The sequence below is a fragment of the Syngnathus acus genome, chromosome 19 (assembly GCF_901709675.1).
Source record: "Syngnathus acus chromosome 19, fSynAcu1.2, whole genome shotgun sequence".
In the NCBI taxonomy this organism is placed as follows: Eukaryota; Metazoa; Chordata; class Actinopteri; order Syngnathiformes; family Syngnathidae; genus Syngnathus; species Syngnathus acus.
The window spans coordinates 2,046,341-2,066,063 of NC_051103.1; the positions used below are offsets into that span (position 1 = coordinate 2,046,341).

Here is a 19,723-nt window from a genome sequence, read left to right on the forward strand (position 1 = left end):
AATCCCAAAAGCATGCAGCACCTTTTATGACATTTAATCAAATAGAGTGTGTAGTGCAACAAATTAAAATTATTCACAAAAGCGGGTGGGGAGTGGTGAGGCAACTATACCGCTATTATTATTAAAATTCTATATTTACGCCTTGGGGGGGGGGGGTTGCAAGTTTTTTCCTATGGACTTTCCCTTTAAGCCCCCAAGAGCGAGCATTCCTTCTTCACTCCAATCAGCAACACGAGAAGGAAGAGAGAGAGATAGGGCTGTTTACATTTTGAAGCGCATCCTTCAGTTACAGTCGCTGCCAAGTATTGGTAATTGGTTGTTTTGTTTGCGTCATATAATTTAAAATATTTTGGGGCTGTTTTTTTTTCTTTTGCTACGCGCGTCAGCAGAAATGATTTGGACGCGGGGGTGAACTTCAGCGTCCTCCTCGCAACGAGCTCCACTTCCACCAAGCTGCAAGTGAACCAGAAGGGACACATTTACATCCTCGATTTTGACTTGGTTCTTTTTTCCCCCCCTCCTTTACCACATGCTGTTAGCACCGATTGTCACCAGAGCCATGTCCAGGAAGAAGACGTTAAAGGGCAAAGCCACCTCCAGGAGTCCCAAAGGGTCGCCAGGTATGGGCAGGACGGGAAAAGGTCTGGCTGCAGGTGCCTCGCCGACCTCCGGACTGGTTTACCCCAGTAGACCGTCCATAAGCAGCAGTGGCGAGTTCTACGACATTGCCTTCAAGGTAAGCCTCACCTGAATGTTAAGTCCATCAAATTACATTTTTTTGCAGAATTATGTGTGCCCCAATTAGCTGCCCTCATCAGTCACATAGATGTTGCTGAAAGAGTAAATTGTTTATTTTTGTATGGTTTTTTTTTTTTGCATAGCATTGCATTGAGTACACTGTTTGAATTAGACCTAATAATTTGTTCATTTTAAGTTTTGTCCCACTGTACTGTTCAAAAGTCTTCGATCAGAGACTCTACACACTTCACTTTACAATTTGCCATAGAACAGAAGTTTCTCCTTAGGCTGAAAGCGAAGGTGATTTTTTGGCTTTATTTTTATTTTATTTTTTCCAATTTAATTTGTTTTGAGTGCACGCAAATTCCTCACGGGAACCAGTAGTCACTTCACACTCTAATACTGCTTTAAGTGTTGACCCCGAATCCTAATGTTTGCTTATTTCAAATTAGGCTCGATGGACTATCTGGAAAAATTTGTGTTCAATCAATACTGCAGTCTAACCTCTTTGTGATACTTAGTACAAAACAAAAAAAAAACACAGTTTTTTTTATATTCTTAGGTGATGCTCGTGGGAGATTCGGGCGTTGGAAAGACCTGTTTGCTGGTACGTTTCAAAGATGGAGCCTTTCTAGCTGGTAGCTTCATCTCCACTGTGGGCATTGACTTCAGGGTAAGTGGAAATTGAAGTGTACTTTTCAGTATATGAAGTAGCATTGATAGCATGTAACCATTGTGCTGCCATATAAATAACAAGTCTTGCCATTTGTATTCCACCTGAGACCAGAGATAGACAGCTAACAAAAAAGTATTATCATCTACACAATACCCACAATACATTGTTGGAAATACATAATGTAGTATGTTTTATTAATTACATGATTACCTAAAACAACATTGAAGCCTCTTCACATGCTGTGAAAGCTTTCAAGTAATTCATTCTAAAATGGGCTGTTTTGGTTTGGCTCCGCCCCCTCCTTTTTTGACCTTTTAGGTAATGAAAGAGATGGGAAATCAATGTGGAAATTCTACTTTTTCTATTTATCATCCCTGACGGATAAAAGTGTTATTTGAAAATGAATTAAATTGATTGGGTCTGATGAGGACATTTTAACACACGTACCTGACAGCTGGGATATAAATGACAAATTTGCAATAAGAATCATTTTGTCTGCATGTCTGTTCCCCTCCTATGGCGTCTTCCAAAAATAAGCCAAGCAAATGTGATCAGGCAAAAAAAAAAAAAAAAAAAAAAAAAAAAAAGATGAAACGCACTCATGCTAATAAGATTCCACGGGACAAGATCACCAGTGCAGAAGCTTATTTCTCCCCGTCTTGCATGGCCTACCTAATTCCTATCCTGTGGCTCGATTCTTAATTCTCTCAGTTGTAGGTGCGCAGGATTATATTTTTTTCAAGCCCTTAAAAAATTCAGTGATGTACTGGCTGACTGTCTTTGAGGTCAAAGGTCTCTACAATCGTCGCTTCGTTTCCCTTTCTAACAGCTTTAATGACACCTTTGTTGAGTAGGTAACCATGACAACGCGATGAATATGTGGCTATATTATTCAGCAGATTCTGCCTAATTTGGCTGACAGATGGCTCACAGTTTTTTTCTTTTCAAGCTTCATGGACGGAGGTCATCAGTCGAGAAAGAAACTGGTGACGACGCTAGCAGTCAGCGAGCCGTGACTAAAATTAGCTTGTGTTGACAACCTTGGGGTTGGTTCGTTGCGAATATTCTCGGCCTAATACCCGCTTTGCTTTACAAACTCTCTCAGTTCATTGCGCTCTGAATTTTGGAGTCATTCCAATTCAATCACAGTTGCCGAAGGAGGCCAAGCTGCTGTCGCGCGACAAGGTTCAAATCCTGATCCGTACTCTTGACGTGGATGGGTTCAGAAAAATATTTTGCATACACCATGGAAGCTTGAAATATAAATACAGGCGTTATTAGCTCTTCCCTTGTTACTGTAGATATAAAATAAAACATGGGACTGTGCTCACCTGGCCTTCATAGATATGAAAATTGTTTTACTACTTGAGATTCAATCATGCGAAGGACTGTATGTTTATCCAGACGACCATAAAATAGTCAGTGAGGTCATGGCACTCAGGTCTTTTCTTTGTATCACGCCAACAAAGAGTTATCATCTCGGGATTTTGGGTTTGACATTGAATTTTGTATACACATTTGATCATTCTAATAAATAAATTAAATACAAACCTTTCTGCGAACATTCAAGCTACCACGGTCATTTCTTCAAAGAAAATGAAGCTTTCGATATTTATAGTTATCTGTGCGGGGGTGGTGCTGCAAAAGAAATTCAAAGAATAGTGCTCCAATTTAATGATAACAGTGTGGCATAATCTGCCACACACACAAGTGACGGTGAGAATTTGGATGATAGATGGAATTTTCTCAACAGATTGAATTGAATGCGCCTCAGTAGTTTTTCAGCAAAATATATTCAACACTCTCAATTTGTCTGGAGTAAACCAACCCCATGGCAGGATAAATCCTCCATTCTGTCTTTTCGCTTTTTCTTAATCCACCTCCCATTGTGTGAAAACCTGATGAGAAAGTTTCAAAGAAACCTCCCAAAACAGTCACATGACCCTAAAACCTTATTTGCCTCAAACTGTGTCAGTCCCGCTGTATTTAACAAACAATATCAACAAAATACTGCAATGTGTTGCAGTAAGCACTGCTCGAGCTTGCCCATCATGGTGGACAACGGTGAGAGAACTGCCAGAGCTTTGGCAGACATCCCGACAGTCCAATAAGATTTATCGCGCCAATGGGGAAACGTGTTAGCCGTATTCTTCAGATAATCCTGTCGTAACTCTAGAAATAAATAATGGCTTATAAGGGCACTATGGACTGCATGCTTAATAACACAAACACCCTGCGAACAAACTCAAGTCATTCTATGTATACGATTAATACTATTATAATATATATATGATAATATTGTTTTTAAAAATAGATTTGGGAATTTTTAAATTAAATTTTTTTCATGTTCAGCATTTTTTTTAATAAATAAATAAATAAATAAATAAATAAATAAATAAAGGGGTCTTGCATCGCTATTATTGTACACCCAAATTGGTACAATTAAATTTATGACAGATTTGACCGTCGCGCATCACCGGCACATGGTTCGTTAAAATAAATCTTCATTTGTCAACAGCTCAAAGTGTTTTATTTACCAAGCAGATTTAGTGGCACTTAGTTTAGAAAGTCATTTAGTGTTTTACGATCTGCTTCATTCTTGGTGGTGTTGTGACACTTTGCTTCTCAAATAGTGGCTGTTCCTAATCTAATAATAAATAACTTGGCCCAGTTCGCAGCCGGGTGCATCATTCATAAAAAGCCTTTGCTCAAATGTAGGTAGATTCCTCCTTTTACCACATTGAAAAGTAAACTATGCTACTTTTAATAAAATGTATCCTGTTGCTAACCAAAACAGGAGCTGTCACACCGATTTCAAAAAAACTAAACGATGAAATTTGAATCTTTTAAATATAAAAGGCAATTCTAAAGATTTAAATTAAAATCTGAAGGTTTATCATCAGATACCATAACTGCAGCAATATCGTACTTAAGAGGGAATAAGTGTTTTGACCTCTTATATAGGCAAACAAAGAAGCGGGGCAGTCTACTGAAATATTTCACAAAGGCTCAGGTTAAATACTTCAGTGTCTGCATATAAATCGAATATAGAACAGAAACGGAAGCGGTGGTGGAGAAAGGAGAGCAAGGCTGACAAATCCAGGATGAGTTGGATTAGTGCAAGAAGCACAATGAAAGCTGTTCGAAGCCAACCGGGGAAGCGCAGGAAGTTGCGAAGTGGTAAAAGGGCACTTGGTCATTGCGATTATGGATTTTTGTTTTGGGACCAGATAAAAAAGGATTCTGCTCCTTATCAGAATCACTGACCCAGCGCGTGAACGTGGGCGATCAGAATTCGATTTTCTATTAAGCCTGTGGAGGAGCCACACTCTTCGTAGTTAGACAGCCAGACTAAGTGGGTAGTGATGTTATAGAGTTTCAGTTGAACCCAAGGCCAAAAAATAAAAAGACTTTCCTTTATTATTTATTTTTATCTGAGCCATCTGTCTTTATCAAACAGTCTGCATTGTATTGTATATTTTTCTGTTTTGAATACATGAATTAATACAAAATTAGTGGGGGGAAAATGATGAAACAAAATCATTGTCGTTAATAAATATTCAGTCTGAAGTTCGAATATTAACAAGTGCCGAATCCCAAAAAAGTAAAAAAAAAAAAAAGTAAGAAAGTAAAAACCCTGCCATAGCCTTAGGTGCCTAGAAATTCAAAGCCATTATATGAAATTCATACCTTTTACTTTGATTTATAATCTAATCTTTTTTTTTTATGTGCAATTTTACAACGTACCGTTCAGGCTGTACCTGTACATAAAATGCCCCGCCCCCAAAAAAGCAATTCTCCTTAATGTTTATTACTAACTCTGGTCATTATCTCATCGGCTTCCTTTCCTTCCAAACTATTTCTGTCATGATCCTTTTAAAAATAAAAAAAACAGCACCTACAGCAACAAGCACAATTTCAGTCAGAGACCTCCCAAAGGACTTCATCATAAGTTATCGCCAACAGAAACCCCCCAAGCCCAAATCAGTCAGATCCCAAAATCTGCTCCAGAACAAAGAATCGTGCATACAATAAACATTCTTTCGCACATCAAAATGCAAAATGTGCCCCAGAAGAAGTTTCCTAAATCTTCGCTCCAGGAAGTGAATTTTAAACCAGCAAGATTATTACACTGTGTTGTAAAAGATTCCCTCTGTGGCCCATTGAAAAGTCCCGATGCATATTCACCGGTATCACTAAGCCTCATTGGACAGGAATGAGGGTAGCCCTTTTATTGTTTCAAGGCCAGTGCTGCCTAGCTATCCATTCTATTTAACTACTTCATCACTCTGCAAATTGTTTTCCCAAACACACTTTGCTTTGTATTTGTCAATGCAAAAGCACGCGTTGTGTGTGCAGACAAAATAACAATGCAGAGGAATTTAGTTTAGTATTCCTATTTTTTTTTTTTCATATGCTTTCATACACAAGCAGAAAAAATTAAAGATGTCTAAGGAACATCTTTAACGATGCTTTTCTATTTCTGTACATACTGACGTGTAATTATTCGTAAACAAATATATTAAAGGAAACAAATCACAGGTAATTGTTCTAACTAGCCAGAGAAGATTAACAAACAACATGAATGCACGTTTCATGTCAGGTAATTAAAAAGACAACAAAAGGAGTGTGCCTTTGTGTTTGCAGGTTTTAGTGATTATAAAATGGGCCTTTGGATGCATCCCCTGCTAAATGCAGATAGGGGGGTTTTCTGCTGTGCCTCTGTTTTTAAGGAGCAATTTAATGTTCATTGCAATATTTATGCTGCTTTTATTTGTGTCTGAAAATTTGGATGTTCAAAATTTTTCTGTGGGTGTTTTGCAGAATAAGGTGATGAGCATTGATGCCGTCAAGGTCAAACTGCAGGTAAGATAAAAACTCAAATCTTCTTTTAAATAAAGATAAAGCTAAATCCACTGCTTTGGTGCTTTCATTTTTTTGGAGGGGGTAAATAAAACTTTCATAACTTAAAAATTAAAATGTTGCTTTTACAACCGCTAGAAATAAAATAGATAAATAAATAAAATATTTAAGGAAAAATTAATTCAAAATAAATAAATAAAAATCAAATATAAATAAATAATGAAATGAAATGAATGAATGAATGAATGAATGAATAAAGTTACATACATTATAGTAAGCCTAATGCTTTTCTTTTGTAGATTTGGGACACTGCTGGTCAGGAGCGATTCCGGAGTGTTACACATGCATACTACCGTGACGCTCATGGTAAGACTCCCGTTTTTTAAATTTTTTTTGTAGTTGTTCGATCTCAATAGTACGATTAAGTTTTGAGCTATACGTGTGATGTAATATGTGTGTGTGGGCCGGCCGGGCCTGTTGTCCATCGTTAAAACGGATCTGTCAGTTCTGTACAGCAATTTGCTCGCAGATGTTTAACAAGGCAGCAAGGGAGCCTCCGAACCGCTCTTTCGAATCGTCAGTCTGTTCCTGACTTTTCAACAAAAGTTCATTCTTTCTGACAGGCGTTACAGGGTAAGAGTTTGCAACCCAATCACGCCACGCCACTAAACCATCAATTCTTGGGAGATAAGTGGACTTTGTTATGACCTTGGAGAAATCTCCGCCTTATAGCTGTTTTCTATTAAGGTTAAAGAGCACTGAGCTTGTCAGGTACATCCACGGGTGGAGCTAGACGGGGGAGCCATGGGGGCAAAGGTCACATAATTGACTTTTGGTATTTTCTGAATTTCCCAGGAATTTGATTCCACATTTCCACCTATCCCCCCTAGAGAACACATTATGAATTTCAATCAGGCAGCTATAAAAAAAAAAAAAACAGTTTGACTGATTTAGCTCTTTCCTCTGCATTGTGGAAATGTCAAGATTTAAGGAGCATTCGGCTTCAGTGGTTCCATTGTATTAGGCCAAACCTATAAATATTCAAAACATTCGGTGGTGCTCGGACAGAGACCGTATTGTTTCAGAGTATACCACATTATTACAATACTAAATCAGTTTGGTTTGTTCAATTCATAATTTAACCACGTAAACAACCCTACGCAATAAAATGCCTTGTTGCTGTGAGCTCAGTGCACTTTGCCAGGCTCATTTCATGCAAAGGATGTCGCCAAGTGCAAGAGGTCCAGCTGTGTCCGGAACAGAATTGCATCTTCTCAGTGGAGCTGGCATTCTTCCATTTCCACAGCATGAAGCAAAATCACTGTGGTTGCAAAAAAAAGATGGAACACATACTCAATGGGGGAGTCAAATAATTTGTTGGTGAGAAAGACTTTCTAGGTAAGAACAAATTAGGTCCATTTTATGACAATTTCCTGCCAACTGGTTCCACATCTGTAACAATTTCAAATTTAAATTACTTTCAATTAATTTTTTGCAGCAACTCGCCTGACAACTTGATTTTATTACAAACTATTACTTTGAAAAATTGATCACTCCAGTGTATTTAAGGCCCAGGTCAACTGGTAAAAAATCACAGTTTACTTTCATGTGAATAAGACAGACCAAGGTCAGCCCGTAATTATTGCTGAAGATGATCATGTCAGAAATGATGTATGGCGACTGTCCTTTATAGATCGCGGCCTTGTATCCATCGCCGATCTACTCAGACACTCAGCAACAGATTGCGCAATTTAATCAACATACTGGGACTGTACGTGAATGCCAAGCAAATATCTGCTGCAACACAATAGCGAATGAAGACGGAGCAAAAGATTTAATATGCACTAATGTATTCCTCCAGTCTTCCAAATTGTGCAAGTTATGACTTGCCAAAGGAGACTTGCTGTAAAAGTCTGACTGATTTCCCAAAGATCTATTTTTCCTTGTGACTTTTAGAGATTTCACCACAGGAATGAACCTGAATGTGGGGAGAATTGCACCTTATATATATATATTTTTTTTTATTTTCAAAAGTACTAGTGGTATTGATACTTGGTATCGACGTCTCCTCAACAATCGAGTACTAATAACAGTCTAAAAGAAATGATAATATTGGATGAGTGTTGAGTGATTTTTAGATTTACTGCACTTGCATCATAAAATATGCTTTTTTTTTTTTTGTCTTTTCAGCTCTCCTTCTGCTCTATGATGTCACCAACAAAGCATCGTTTGATAACATTCGGGTAAGAAAAGCATCTGTCTCATTTCCATTCCACTCGTGTTCTCTCCATTCTTTCCAACATTAGTTATATATTCTATATACATAGTTGATGTAATATCACTTTTTTGAATTACAATATCAATGTGAACCAATTTTCTGACCTTCCATGTTTGATTTACACCACACAAGGGAATGTTACAAATATGCACACAAAAAAAATCTTTTAGTAGTATGGTAATGATGATGCATGGAAATTAGAGCTACTTTCCCCCTAAATGGACTCTTTGTAGTTGGAATACAATTTTCCCTCTCCTGCCCCATTTGCCTCATCCATTCTAGGTGAATTACTATCCCTTTAATTAACACACAACAGAGTTAAATCTAGCAGTGTCATCAATGTTAATAAGGATCTAGCAAGCCTGGTGCGCTTACAATCACATCTGGAGTTGTTTGTGTGGTGTGCACGTTATTGGATGCCCAGCTGTCTCAATACACTCATAATATTCTCAATAAAAAAAATAAAAAAAACATCAGAGCAACCTGTTTTTTTAAATATATATCTTTAGTTGCAGATCACTGGCGGAGCTAGAGGGTGGCCCATGAGGGCACTGCCCTCCCCCCCCTCCCCCCCCCCCTCCCCCCAAAAAGTATGCCAGGCTAGATAATTGACTTTTGGGTATTTTTTTTATTAATCCAGAGATTTCTTTTTGTAAAGTGAATCTTTATCAGTGTTCCGAATAAAAGCTAGTGAAATAAAGTTCTGTTATTCATGTAAATACTCCTCGTAGGCTTTGGTCCATAATTGCAGGCTGCTATTGCGTACCCCCTCTCCCACTGTGTGAATCCATTAGCAACCAGGTCTCGGGGCGAAGGCCGCTGAGTATTTAGAGGGAAATAGACAATCAGTATTCAGTGATTTTTCTAACTCAACAGCTCTTATTCTCATTGCTCAGTGAAGTGGGCTGCTTTTATACAGCAGCTTTTTTTTTGCTAGCAAAGCTATTACATAAATTATGTTGAAAATTTAACAACCTACTTGAACTAACAAGGTTACGCGCTTACAAAAACCATGTATTGTAATTAAGTTTCAAAACGGCTCTCTAAATCGTGAAATTCAGGTGTTCCACTCTGACTTGATTTGGAATCGTGACATTTTGTATTTCTTCAGTGACATAGAAATAGAGATATAATATAATACGCCAGGAATTTCGCTTTAGAGTTGATTTACTGTGGCTCTTACTACACTGTAATTTACAACATGCCAATGTGCCTTGCTCTTGGAGACTACAAATGTAATTTGGCGTCACCGTGGTAACGACAGCCTCATTCATTCCCTAAAGATAACAAGACTGAGGATGAAGAATATGATTATACACATTTTTACAATTTTCTTTGGGATTGGACCATGATTAAAATGAAACAGCATACTAATGATGGTTACATTTACTAATAATAGCTCTCCAATATATAATCATCCGATACGAGTCTTCACCGCATTTGGTATTGAGCTCCTTATCAGCGGCGCACAGCTGGTCCGTGTGACGCGATACGTACACGGCGATCGTCAAAGGCCACAGGTTTGCACCTAGACGCACCTTTTTGCTTTATCGTCCACTGTATGGCGGCTTTGTTATTCAAAAACAATCAACCTAATTCAGACTTGAGGTATTTTTAGCTTAAATTGTCAAGTGATGTTTTGCTCTTCAAGGTCGTTGCAAAAAAATCCCATCGAGCTCTCTGCGTGTCTATAAAATGTTATTTCCCAAAGCAGATTTGTTGAGTCGCTCCATCTACTGTACATTTCAAACTGAGTGAATTTTTTATTTTCTCATTACTTTTTTTCCTCCATCCCACTTGTTCGCTGTTTTTTTTATTTTTATCTCTGTTGAGCACAACACTTTCGTCAGCCTCTCCCTGGATTTCGATCTTTATATTTTTTTCTCCCTGTCTTGTAAATATTTAACACCCAAAAAAGAGGAGAATTTTTTTTAACCCCTCACATAATATAATCAAACTAAATGTCATTTTCCACAGACACAAATGACGACACTTGGTTTTGAAAGCAAATCAACTTTATATGCAAGAGCAACTTTGCTCCCCAAAAATTTGCATATCAGACAAAAACAACAAGGGGGAAGCTATATTTAGAAATGACTGTTCTGTTTGTGTGAAGCGTACGGTTGGGGTCTCAGCATTTCTTGCTGATAACTGCCATCCCACCATTCCCCTGCCTGCAGCATTGCTTCCAGACTGCACAGCAGTTATGTACCCAAGAGACCCCGCCCCCTCCCCCTTGCTCATCTCAGTGGGCCCAAACCCAGATTTATTAACCTAAAACCTTTTCCCACCACATAGCATAAATTCAAATTAGTTCAGGTAATAATAGACAGTTTGAACTTTTGGGGATATTTTATTTTTTTTATGTCAACAAATGTAGAATTGCTTTAACCTTTCCGGTTCTTTGTGCATTTGTGATTAGTCATCACTTTTCAAGTGCATAGCATTTATTTTAGCATACAAGCTGCAATGTTTTTCAGTCTCTTGTGTTTTAGCTTTTGGCTTTATCACACTGTAAATAATTTCCTCATGCTCACTTTTACGAGCAGCACACATTTGGTGCTGCCATGAATGAGAAATGAGTTGTGCTATTTTTCTTGCCAGAGGACTTTTTTCGGGAACAGCCGGTGGCTTTTTATACGGCTGAGGGTTCGCCATCTCTTTGCCGTATGCTTCATGGAAAACGTCGTCCGGTTTGGCGGAGCGGAGCTGCACGTGGCGGAGCTCCTCGAGAGTAATCGCAGGCATTGACTTGAGGAAGGCTAAGGAGTCCGAGTGATGGCGACGGAATGGTTTGCCTTTGAAGGTGGGATTTTGTTTGGGATCAAGTGGAGATGTGTCGGACAGAAGAAAACCCGGATCGGGAACGGTGACGGGAATCGGCGTCTGCAGAGACAACCTTTTTGTGTGAGCCCGTTTGGAGGAGGTGGTTGATTTGGTGCGTAACTTCCAACCAAGCGGGTCACGCCCCGTAATGACAGATGTCTGGACAGAAGAACAAGAAGAAGTCGGGGACGTCGATGGATGAGTAATGGAGCCTATCCCGGTAACGGGACTGGAGTAGCGTTGTCTCGGATGACGAGATGGAATCTGATGGGATCGAAGGGACACCCCCCGTTGAGGCGGTTGTGGTTCCCTTGTGTTTTTCTTGACAGTAATGACAGGGGAGCTGTTGCTATGGCAACAATCGGTGGACCAGCGGCGTTGATGGGAGCAGGAGGTCAGGCTGGTGCTAGAAGTTCTGCAGCATGATTGTTTACCTTCTTGTTTGTTGGTTGTGACCTGCCCAAGTCTCTCTTTGCGCACTCTGAGCTGTGTGGGACAATCCTGGTGATTTTCACCCATGCGAGGGTAGAGGTAACTGGACTTGTCCGTGTCATTATTAGCAGAGGAGCTTTTACTCATCTTTTTTTGGAGAGTTCAACGTTAAAGTTCACTCGCCCCACACACCACCTTTTGAAGGAGAAAGCGATAAGGGAAGTTTGAAAAGAGGAACAAAGTTGAGTCATGTTACACAACTTATATCCTTTTCACAACAAACATTTGTAAACCAGAAAAGTTAAAAAAGTCCCAATGATCGTCACACACACATCTGGGTGTGGTGAAATTTGTCCTCTGCATTTAACCCATCCCCGTGTGATTTTAATCCATCCCCTGGGGGAGAGGGGAGCAGTGAGCAGCAGCGGTGCCGCGCTCGGGAATCAGTTGGTGATCTAACCCCCCAATTCCAACCCTTAATGCTTAGTGCCAAGCAGGGAGGCAATGGATCCCATTTTTATAGTCTTTGGTATGACCCGGCCGGGGTTTGAACCCACAACCTTCCAGTCTCAGGGCAGACACTCTACCACTAGCCCACTGAGCTGCAGTATGAATTTAAATTATTTCAAACTTTAAAAACCTGACTAGAGCAAGTTTCATATCAAAATAATATAATATAATATAATATAATATAAAAAATAAAAACAATTAGAATAAAATTAAAAAAATATATATTCATGAAAATGAACAAATTCTATAAAGTAAAAATCGTCTCTAAAATCACATCTGTGCGATATAAATGGCATATATTCCGTCGAGTTGAAGCCAGCTGCACAGCAAGGGAACTGAGCCAAATGCAAGTCGACAATCCTGAACAAATTACAACTGGCAGATGATCCTTGCAACCAGCAAAAAGAAAATCCACTATACACGATCTTGTTGTCACCTAATGTGATATCATTTATCCCCAAAACACATTCCCATTTACGTTACATTGATTTCCATGAACACAAATACCATTTACCTGCAATCTTGCGTTGAGCTGACCTGAGACAAAAAATTTCTTATCATCTTCTTGGTATTTGTAAAAGCACCCCACCCAGAGACCAAGTCCAACCCTAACCGCAACTTCCTCAAATTGTCAAAGCAAGCACACACAAATTTGGAGACATTAAAGAGAAGTCCAACACGAAGAACTTTATTTTAAATTATGCTTGAGTGTGTTTTGAATGCCAGGTAGCGTTCAAATAAAAAATAAGGAAGTCCAGTGATTGAATTTCCTTGTCTGTCTGCCATCTTCATTTCCAGATGGCTAAAATCAATGAAAAGAAGTCTGGCCTAGTTCATTGGGATGCTTATCACTGTGGAAGCAAATATCACAAGGGGATGGGCGCCATTTGGAAATCACTTTATGTCCTAGTTATAGATTGAGTATTACACTTGAAGTTTTCAAGCTCATTTAAATTTTGGTCGGTTGTTACGTAAAGGCAACACAAAATGTCGACCGCTATCGAATAGCTTCATTTTAGCTAACAACCTACTCCAGCAACCTGACACAAAGTATGTTTTCATTTGAAATGCAACACTAATGACCATGCAAATTACAATCTGCCGTTATCAAACACTGTCAGGTGACTGTTGTTGCAAACACCATCTATAATTGGATCGCTATCTGGCCTCAAAGCTTCTTTGATTTTTGTCAAGCGACTAAAAATAAGTTTAACGCGTCTTCTTTTTCCTTGTAGATGAAAATAAAACTTCTTTTGACCTTGACAGCAGTCACAGTCCATCACATGTTGGTTTTGAAGCTTGATCGCGTCCTATTTTCGAAGCCGTGTTCCTTCTGCCGCTTTCTTGTAATCCACCCACTCGCTACCTTTTTCTCCACCATTTGAGTAATTGGCAGGTTGTTGACAGTCAAGGCCGCGAGGTGCTACGATCTCTATGTAATGAAGGAATGTAAACCCGAGCGAGACAGAACGAGGCTTAGGGTAAACTCACGGCTGAAGTGCTTCATTTAAATACAGTTGCCTCTCATGCACAATAAATGTTGGCAGTTATGTCTAACCTTTGACCTCCCAGTAATTGTCTCTATTTTTCAAATCATTCTTTTTCTCTCTCTATACTTGTGCAATAGCTCTGATTGATTTCCCCGCTTCTCTCAGCTCCAAAATAATTTGCTTTTCTCTCATCTTCATGTTTTCTTAGCAACAAATGCAACCCAAAGAGACAAAAACAAAACAATATTAATTATATAAAACATTTATAATAGACACAATAGTCAAAGGACCCACTGCTCAATGCACTCGGAGGTTGTTTCTTTTCTTCTCGGCACAAAAGCTTTATTTCCCCTCAGCCAACGGAGGCGGCTTGACACAACCTTGAACCACTCCGATGCGTTTTCATTCAAGCTCAACACATTTCCTTCCTGTGGAAATTCTGTATCTGAGGGACATTCTAAAAGCTTTCAACCTTATACAGTTGCCCTGTGAAAAATAAATCCATTAATCCTACAAGGTTTATTATGTACTCGCAATACTAACGCACATTCATTTTGCAGGCCCCATTAGAAAAATAAAAAAATAAAACATTTAAAAATTAAAAAAATATAAATAGATAAATAAATAAAATGTTTGTAATAAATAAATAAATATTACAAGGTTTTTGACTTGTGTTTTTGACAAACTGGTGAGAGTCTGATTGGATTTCGATGTAATTGGGTGTCTCCTCAGAGAACACAGAGTGACAGTAATTACCCAAACAGATTATGCCTATAATCATCTGGGCTAATTAGGGAAAAATGGAAGTAGGACAGCTTCTTTGCTGTAAATAACAATGCGTTAGTAATTCTATTTTTAATAATAACACACACATTATATAAGCTCATGTCGTTATTTTTATCTTTGCCTTTGTTCCTGCTTGACGCCAATGTGTTTCATGCTCGTCACTAACCGCTCTTCTGCCAAGGCCGGCCATCTCGAAAGCCACCCACGTGGAAATGTTGATGGATCGGATAAAAGCAAAAAGAGGCGTAATAATAATAAGAAAACTTCCAAACAATCTGCAATTTTCTTTCACCACTTGTGTTTATCATCAATCATCATCATCCCTCTCCTCAGAATTTCCTTTTCACATCAACATTTGTTTTTTTTGCAGGCATGGTTGACAGAGATCCACGAGTTCACTCAGCAGGACGTAGTCATCATGCTGCTAGGCAACAAGGTAAGACCTTGTCAACGCTGTAGAAAGATGTCTTGATAGATGACGGAGTGAGTGACGAGGGTACATCATTGATTTATGACTTCTTATATTTTGTGGACCAGATTTACACTTCCTACTTCAATTTGCTCACAGCTTTAGAATCTCCAGTTGGCCTAAAATGCTAAATTTGAGTACTTCTACATCTCTCTGACTCCATTTATATGATAATACCAATAACTCAACACGACTGTGTAGTGTAAAAGGAGCTGCTCGTATTAGCCAGCTAAGAGTTATCACCCGAGACAGCAGTTCTCGCTTCTATAAAGCATCCCAGCCCACTTTTTTTTCCCCCCTCCCTCTTATTTACAACTCGTTCATGCTAAACAAGATGTACACTATCTGCCCAGAAGAAGGCAAGTAAGCAGAAAGTCAAATGGACTATATAGGAAGACAGACAGTCTTTGGATGGTGGTTGCCACCAAGCAACAGTTGCTCATTTTGTTTGGCTTGGCATGCTGGAGGGCCAAAACATTACTGAGGCTATAAAAACAAAGACTGGCTTGTAGAAAGATGCAGATTTCAAGGTTAAGCCCTGCAAACTGTTTGTCTTGAAGAAAAAAAAAAATCCAGGTTATGTAACACTGTGCTATTTATTTACTGTTGTTGACTTCCACGCTGTCACTATCCAATCTCGTCATTGTGGTTGTTTACCTACATTTTGGCATCTGCGTTTTTGTTGTTTTTGGCATTCAGCAAATATAAACACTATAATGTTTTCTAGGCCGACTCTAACCATAACAGGGTGGTGAAACGAGAAGAGGGAGAAAAACTGGCAAAGGTAATTATATTATTACGTTTTAATATGCACACATTATCATTATAACTTTTTTTTGCTGTCGTCAGATTTTCGCAGGGAATGACTCTCCATAGTCCAATCAGATTCTGTTATTATAATATACGTCTTGCACTTAATCCGTCCATATAGGTAATAAAATGCCTCCCATATACCAGCGTACGTATTTATTTATTCATGGTTGCTCATTTGTGTTTGTGTTTGCATGGATGATTGGGGAAGGCTTGCTGACTTAATTTTCCAGGCCGTTTCACTCCGATAAGCTTGGAGAGGTGTACAAGAGTAAACGTGAACGTAGGTGGGAGGGGAGGTGGGGTTGTTGCGCAAGAGCATCAGCTGTCAGTAGATATACAAAACTATTGTCATGATGGAACACACATAGCTTGAATATATATTTTGTCCCTTTCCTATAATAATAATCCTAATAAAATATTTTTTTAATGATGTAGTGCCACCAACAAAACAAGATTCGACACTTTTTTGTGAAGATTTTATTATCGATTTTCATAAGACAATATTGGGGAAATTTCACTTTGCTTCAGCGCTTGGTGTCATCACAGGAAAAAAAATGTATATATTTTTTTATTTATGATTATTTATTTACTTTTTCCCCATGCAGGAGTTTGGTGTACCCTTCATGGAGACCAGCGCCAGGTCCGGACTGAATGTGGAACTGGCCTTCACTGCTGTGGCCAAGTGAGTCACACACACAACCCCACAAAGTTGGCATTGTAAGGATATTGGTGTGGAAATTCCCGAAATATTTTTTATTAGATAGCATTCAATCCATGATTAGATCCAAATCTGTATTTTAATGGACTTTCAAACCCAAGTGGATTTGGTAGTCTGTCTCAGCAACCTTCTTGAGCCCCTTAAGTAATATTTTTTCCTGACTCTTGTTGAGCATCCATTTTGTTTACTGCTTGTCCTGTTTTGGGTTGCAAGAAGCTGGGTTTTATTCCATTTGTCTTTGGGCAGGGTTGCCCCCTGGACTGTGTTGCCAGATGATTACAAAGCACATATGGAGGCCATGATTGTCCACACTCATACTGCAGATGTGAATGTGAGAGTCGATGGCTGTTTGTATGTGTGTTGTGATTGACTAGCATTCCTTGCAAGGGTGTAGAAAGTGGATGGATGGATGATTTAAAACACACCTGTTGGGCAAAATAGAAAGATGACAAAATACCTGTCTTCCCTGGGAGTCTCTCATCCATCCACCTTTTCATTTTGTCAAATTATAAGGTCATATCTTGAAAGAAATGCGATCGCACAAAGTCAGCCGGGATGGGCTTAAGCATAATAATGAAAACGGTTGCTATAGAGAATGATTTCATGGGAGCCTTCTGTGTCTCTCTCTTTGTTAGAGAGCTGAAGCACAGGACCATGAAGGAACCCGATGAGCCAAAGTTTCAGTTGCAGGAGTACGTCAGCAAAGAAATGAGGACTGCCGGCTGCTGCCGCTCGTAGATCGTGTGTACGTGTGTTTGTGTGCATGCGTGTGTGTAAAGGTAAGTGCCAGATGTACCCGCCCATAAAGTCTGTGCACCAGAGAAGTTTATTTATTGTCTTAAATTTAATGGTCCCCTGCAACTGTGAATGTAAAACTGAGCATACATGTATACGCAAACATGCATGCACACACACACACATACATACAGCCCACTTACACATTTCTATTGTCTGTGTTAGTCCTCCCCTCACAGCATCATGAATGTGTCCTGTGCTGTGCTGTGCACATTTTCAATATTTATGTGAATTGAAATTTGTAAGTCTTGTTGAAATAGAAATGTAAAGTAGATAAGTTGAATATTCATTATGGTAATCAAGAGAGGGACTAGAAATTCTGAAGAACACTTTGTACAGATGTTTCATTGTACCTCATATGAGCATTGTTTTGTAATAACTGTTTGATGCGTATTTTACCAGCAGATAATGTCCATCCTGGAAATGTGATGAGTTACACTACATTATATATACAGTTTAAATGTGATGATATTTTAAATTAAACAAATGTACAGTAAAATACTCATCTGTTTAAGTTCTAATAACCATATTGTAACTGAATTGAAATGGTATTTACATTAAAGAAAGAGCAATGATGAAAAGGAAATGGACATGTTCATTTTACTCTGGGTTACATACAAGTGAATTGGGGCACTGCCGTGTTGTGGCAGCTTGGCGTCATTACATGACCGCTTCATAAACTATAAAGCCTATATGTTTAATATCGTACGACGTACGTATTTATTTAATTCTGCTTATGTGGTGATATTTTAAACTAAACAAATGTACAGTGTCTTTATTCGTGTTTACTAATTATCAGAACTACAAGAAAATAATTGTCGAATTTTAGGCAGACTACCATTTTTACAAAACTATCCTTAAATCTCATGTTTAAATGTTCAATTATGGCTGTATGGAATTCATTTAAATAAATTCTAGGAGATGTTTATTTTCTCTCTTTTGTATGAAGGCATCTTCAGAATTTTTGTTTGAACTTCCTGCCTTCAGCATGTATTAAATTGTAACCTTTATCCGCCAAGAGCGCACTACAAGCAAGTTAGTGGAAAAAGATTGCCACCTAGCGGTAAGATGGTGTCACTGTCTGTCACTGTCTGGGTCGGTGACAACCTCCGAGAATCCCAAGGTTGCCCGTTCACTTTAATTCCCAGGGTTAACCGAAGCAGCTACCATAACAGGTCACCTGGTGTCACTCGTGTGCATAGCGCCGTTGCACAAGCAGGAGAAGGTTGCCGCGGATTGGCGGACGTGACGTCAGGCCCTTAGGTAAATTGAAGACAGGTGTGCACGAAAAGAGTTGTTAAATACAGGCGAAGCAAGATGGCGTCCTCTTGCATGTCCACTTCGCAGGTCGGTGTGCACACGAGCGAATGTTTGTCGTTTGCTGCAGTTTCTCAAGATACCTTTTTGCTTGTTGCAGGATTTTCACACTTGAGGACCGCTACAGCGTTTGAGCAAAGCACAGTAACATCACAGTTCACTTTGATTTGCTGCAGATAGCACGGTGGGCTCTTTGGTTTTTGTGCCATTATTTCGAATGTTTTTTTTTTTTTTTTTCCCCCCACGTGGTGGTTTTTACTAGGGGTTTGAATGCAAATGTTTGTTTGAGAAATTGTCTGCGTTTCTTGGTTCTGTTGAATATCGACTGGTGTTTTATTCGACGTGTTCATGCCAACTTTTGAATGTGCTTTTTGCCCAACAGATTGTTGCAAATTCGTATCAAAACCAAACCTTTCGGCTCCAAATACTCGTCCACTTTTAGTGTTGGTCTACTCAAGGTTGATATGCGGAAAACGCATACCTAAAAAAACGTTTGCAAACATTTTTTACTTCCAGTTTCTGCCCTCTTTGGACAACTGAGCTCCACTCCGCCGATTTTGGGCTGCAAACTTGGATCGTCTTTGGACTCGAGGTAGGTTGCGTTTGGATAAGAAAATGTCGCGACTTTTGCACTTGCGTTGCTAATCTAAACTGCCGATGAGTAATTTTGAGGCTCTTAAATGTTATTTGGCTTTGTCATAATGGCGCAGCTCCTGCTGCAGGTACGATGCTGCAAGTATACGGCGGATAAGAAAACGTCCCGGCTTGTGTACTTTCATTGCCGATGAGTAATATTGAGTGACCGGCAGATGCTACTCATCTTCATTTGAGGAACTGCTCCCGTCCCTCCGACGCCATGTGAGCGAGCCCTGCGACAGACAAATAAGGAAATGAGATTAAAAAAGTGTGTACACTATCCTTGCACATTTGATTGCCATGTCACCTCTGGCCAGCCTTGGCCAGTCATGCATCAGGCTCCTTTTCATCACATGGCGACTACTTTTCTTGGGGC

The 19,723-nt window shown here is 39.2% G+C and overlaps 2 protein-coding genes across 2 annotated transcripts; one reads left to right on the forward strand and one right to left on the reverse strand.

Annotated features, from left to right (window-relative positions):
• The first annotated feature begins 196 nt into the window (after window positions 1–196).
• LOC119138326 (ras-related protein Rab-26-like) lies at window positions 197–17,980 on the forward strand. Its single transcript, XM_037278335.1, has 9 exons — window positions 197–736; window positions 1,301–1,411; window positions 6,239–6,280; window positions 6,577–6,643; window positions 8,468–8,520; window positions 14,970–15,035; window positions 15,796–15,852; window positions 16,487–16,563; window positions 17,235–17,980. The coding sequence occupies exons 1-9, from the start codon at window positions 530–532 to the stop codon at window positions 17,335–17,337; spliced, it is 783 nt and encodes a 260-aa protein (XP_037134230.1). The 5' UTR covers window positions 197–529; the 3' UTR covers window positions 17,338–17,980.
• Window positions 10,553–12,943, reverse strand: LOC119138312. Its single transcript, XM_037278313.1, has 2 exons — window positions 12,838–12,943; window positions 10,553–12,008 (listed from the first exon to the last, which is right to left on the reverse strand). The coding sequence occupies exon 2, from the start codon at window positions 11,958–11,960 to the stop codon at window positions 10,974–10,976; it is 987 nt and encodes a 328-aa protein (XP_037134208.1). The 5' UTR covers window positions 11,961–12,008; window positions 12,838–12,943; the 3' UTR covers window positions 10,553–10,973.
• Window positions 17,981–19,723: the final 1,743 nt, after the last annotated feature.

Bases quoted from the DNA above. Each gene is read 5' to 3' on its own strand.
- LOC119138326 (XM_037278335.1), top strand. From the start codon at position 530: ATGCTGTTAGCACCGATTGTCACCAGAGCCATGTCCAGGAAGAAGACG. The intron at 15,036-15,795 runs GTAAGACCTTGT...AATGTTTTCTAG, and splicing joins TCATGCTGCTAGGCAACAAG to GCCGACTCTAACCATAACAG. The intron at 16,564-17,234 runs GTGAGTCACACA...TCTCTTTGTTAG, and splicing joins GCCTTCACTGCTGTGGCCAA to AGAGCTGAAGCACAGGACCA.
- LOC119138312 (XM_037278313.1), bottom strand. From the start codon at position 11,960: ATGAGTAAAAGCTCCTCTGCTAATAATGACACGGACAAGTCCAGTTAC.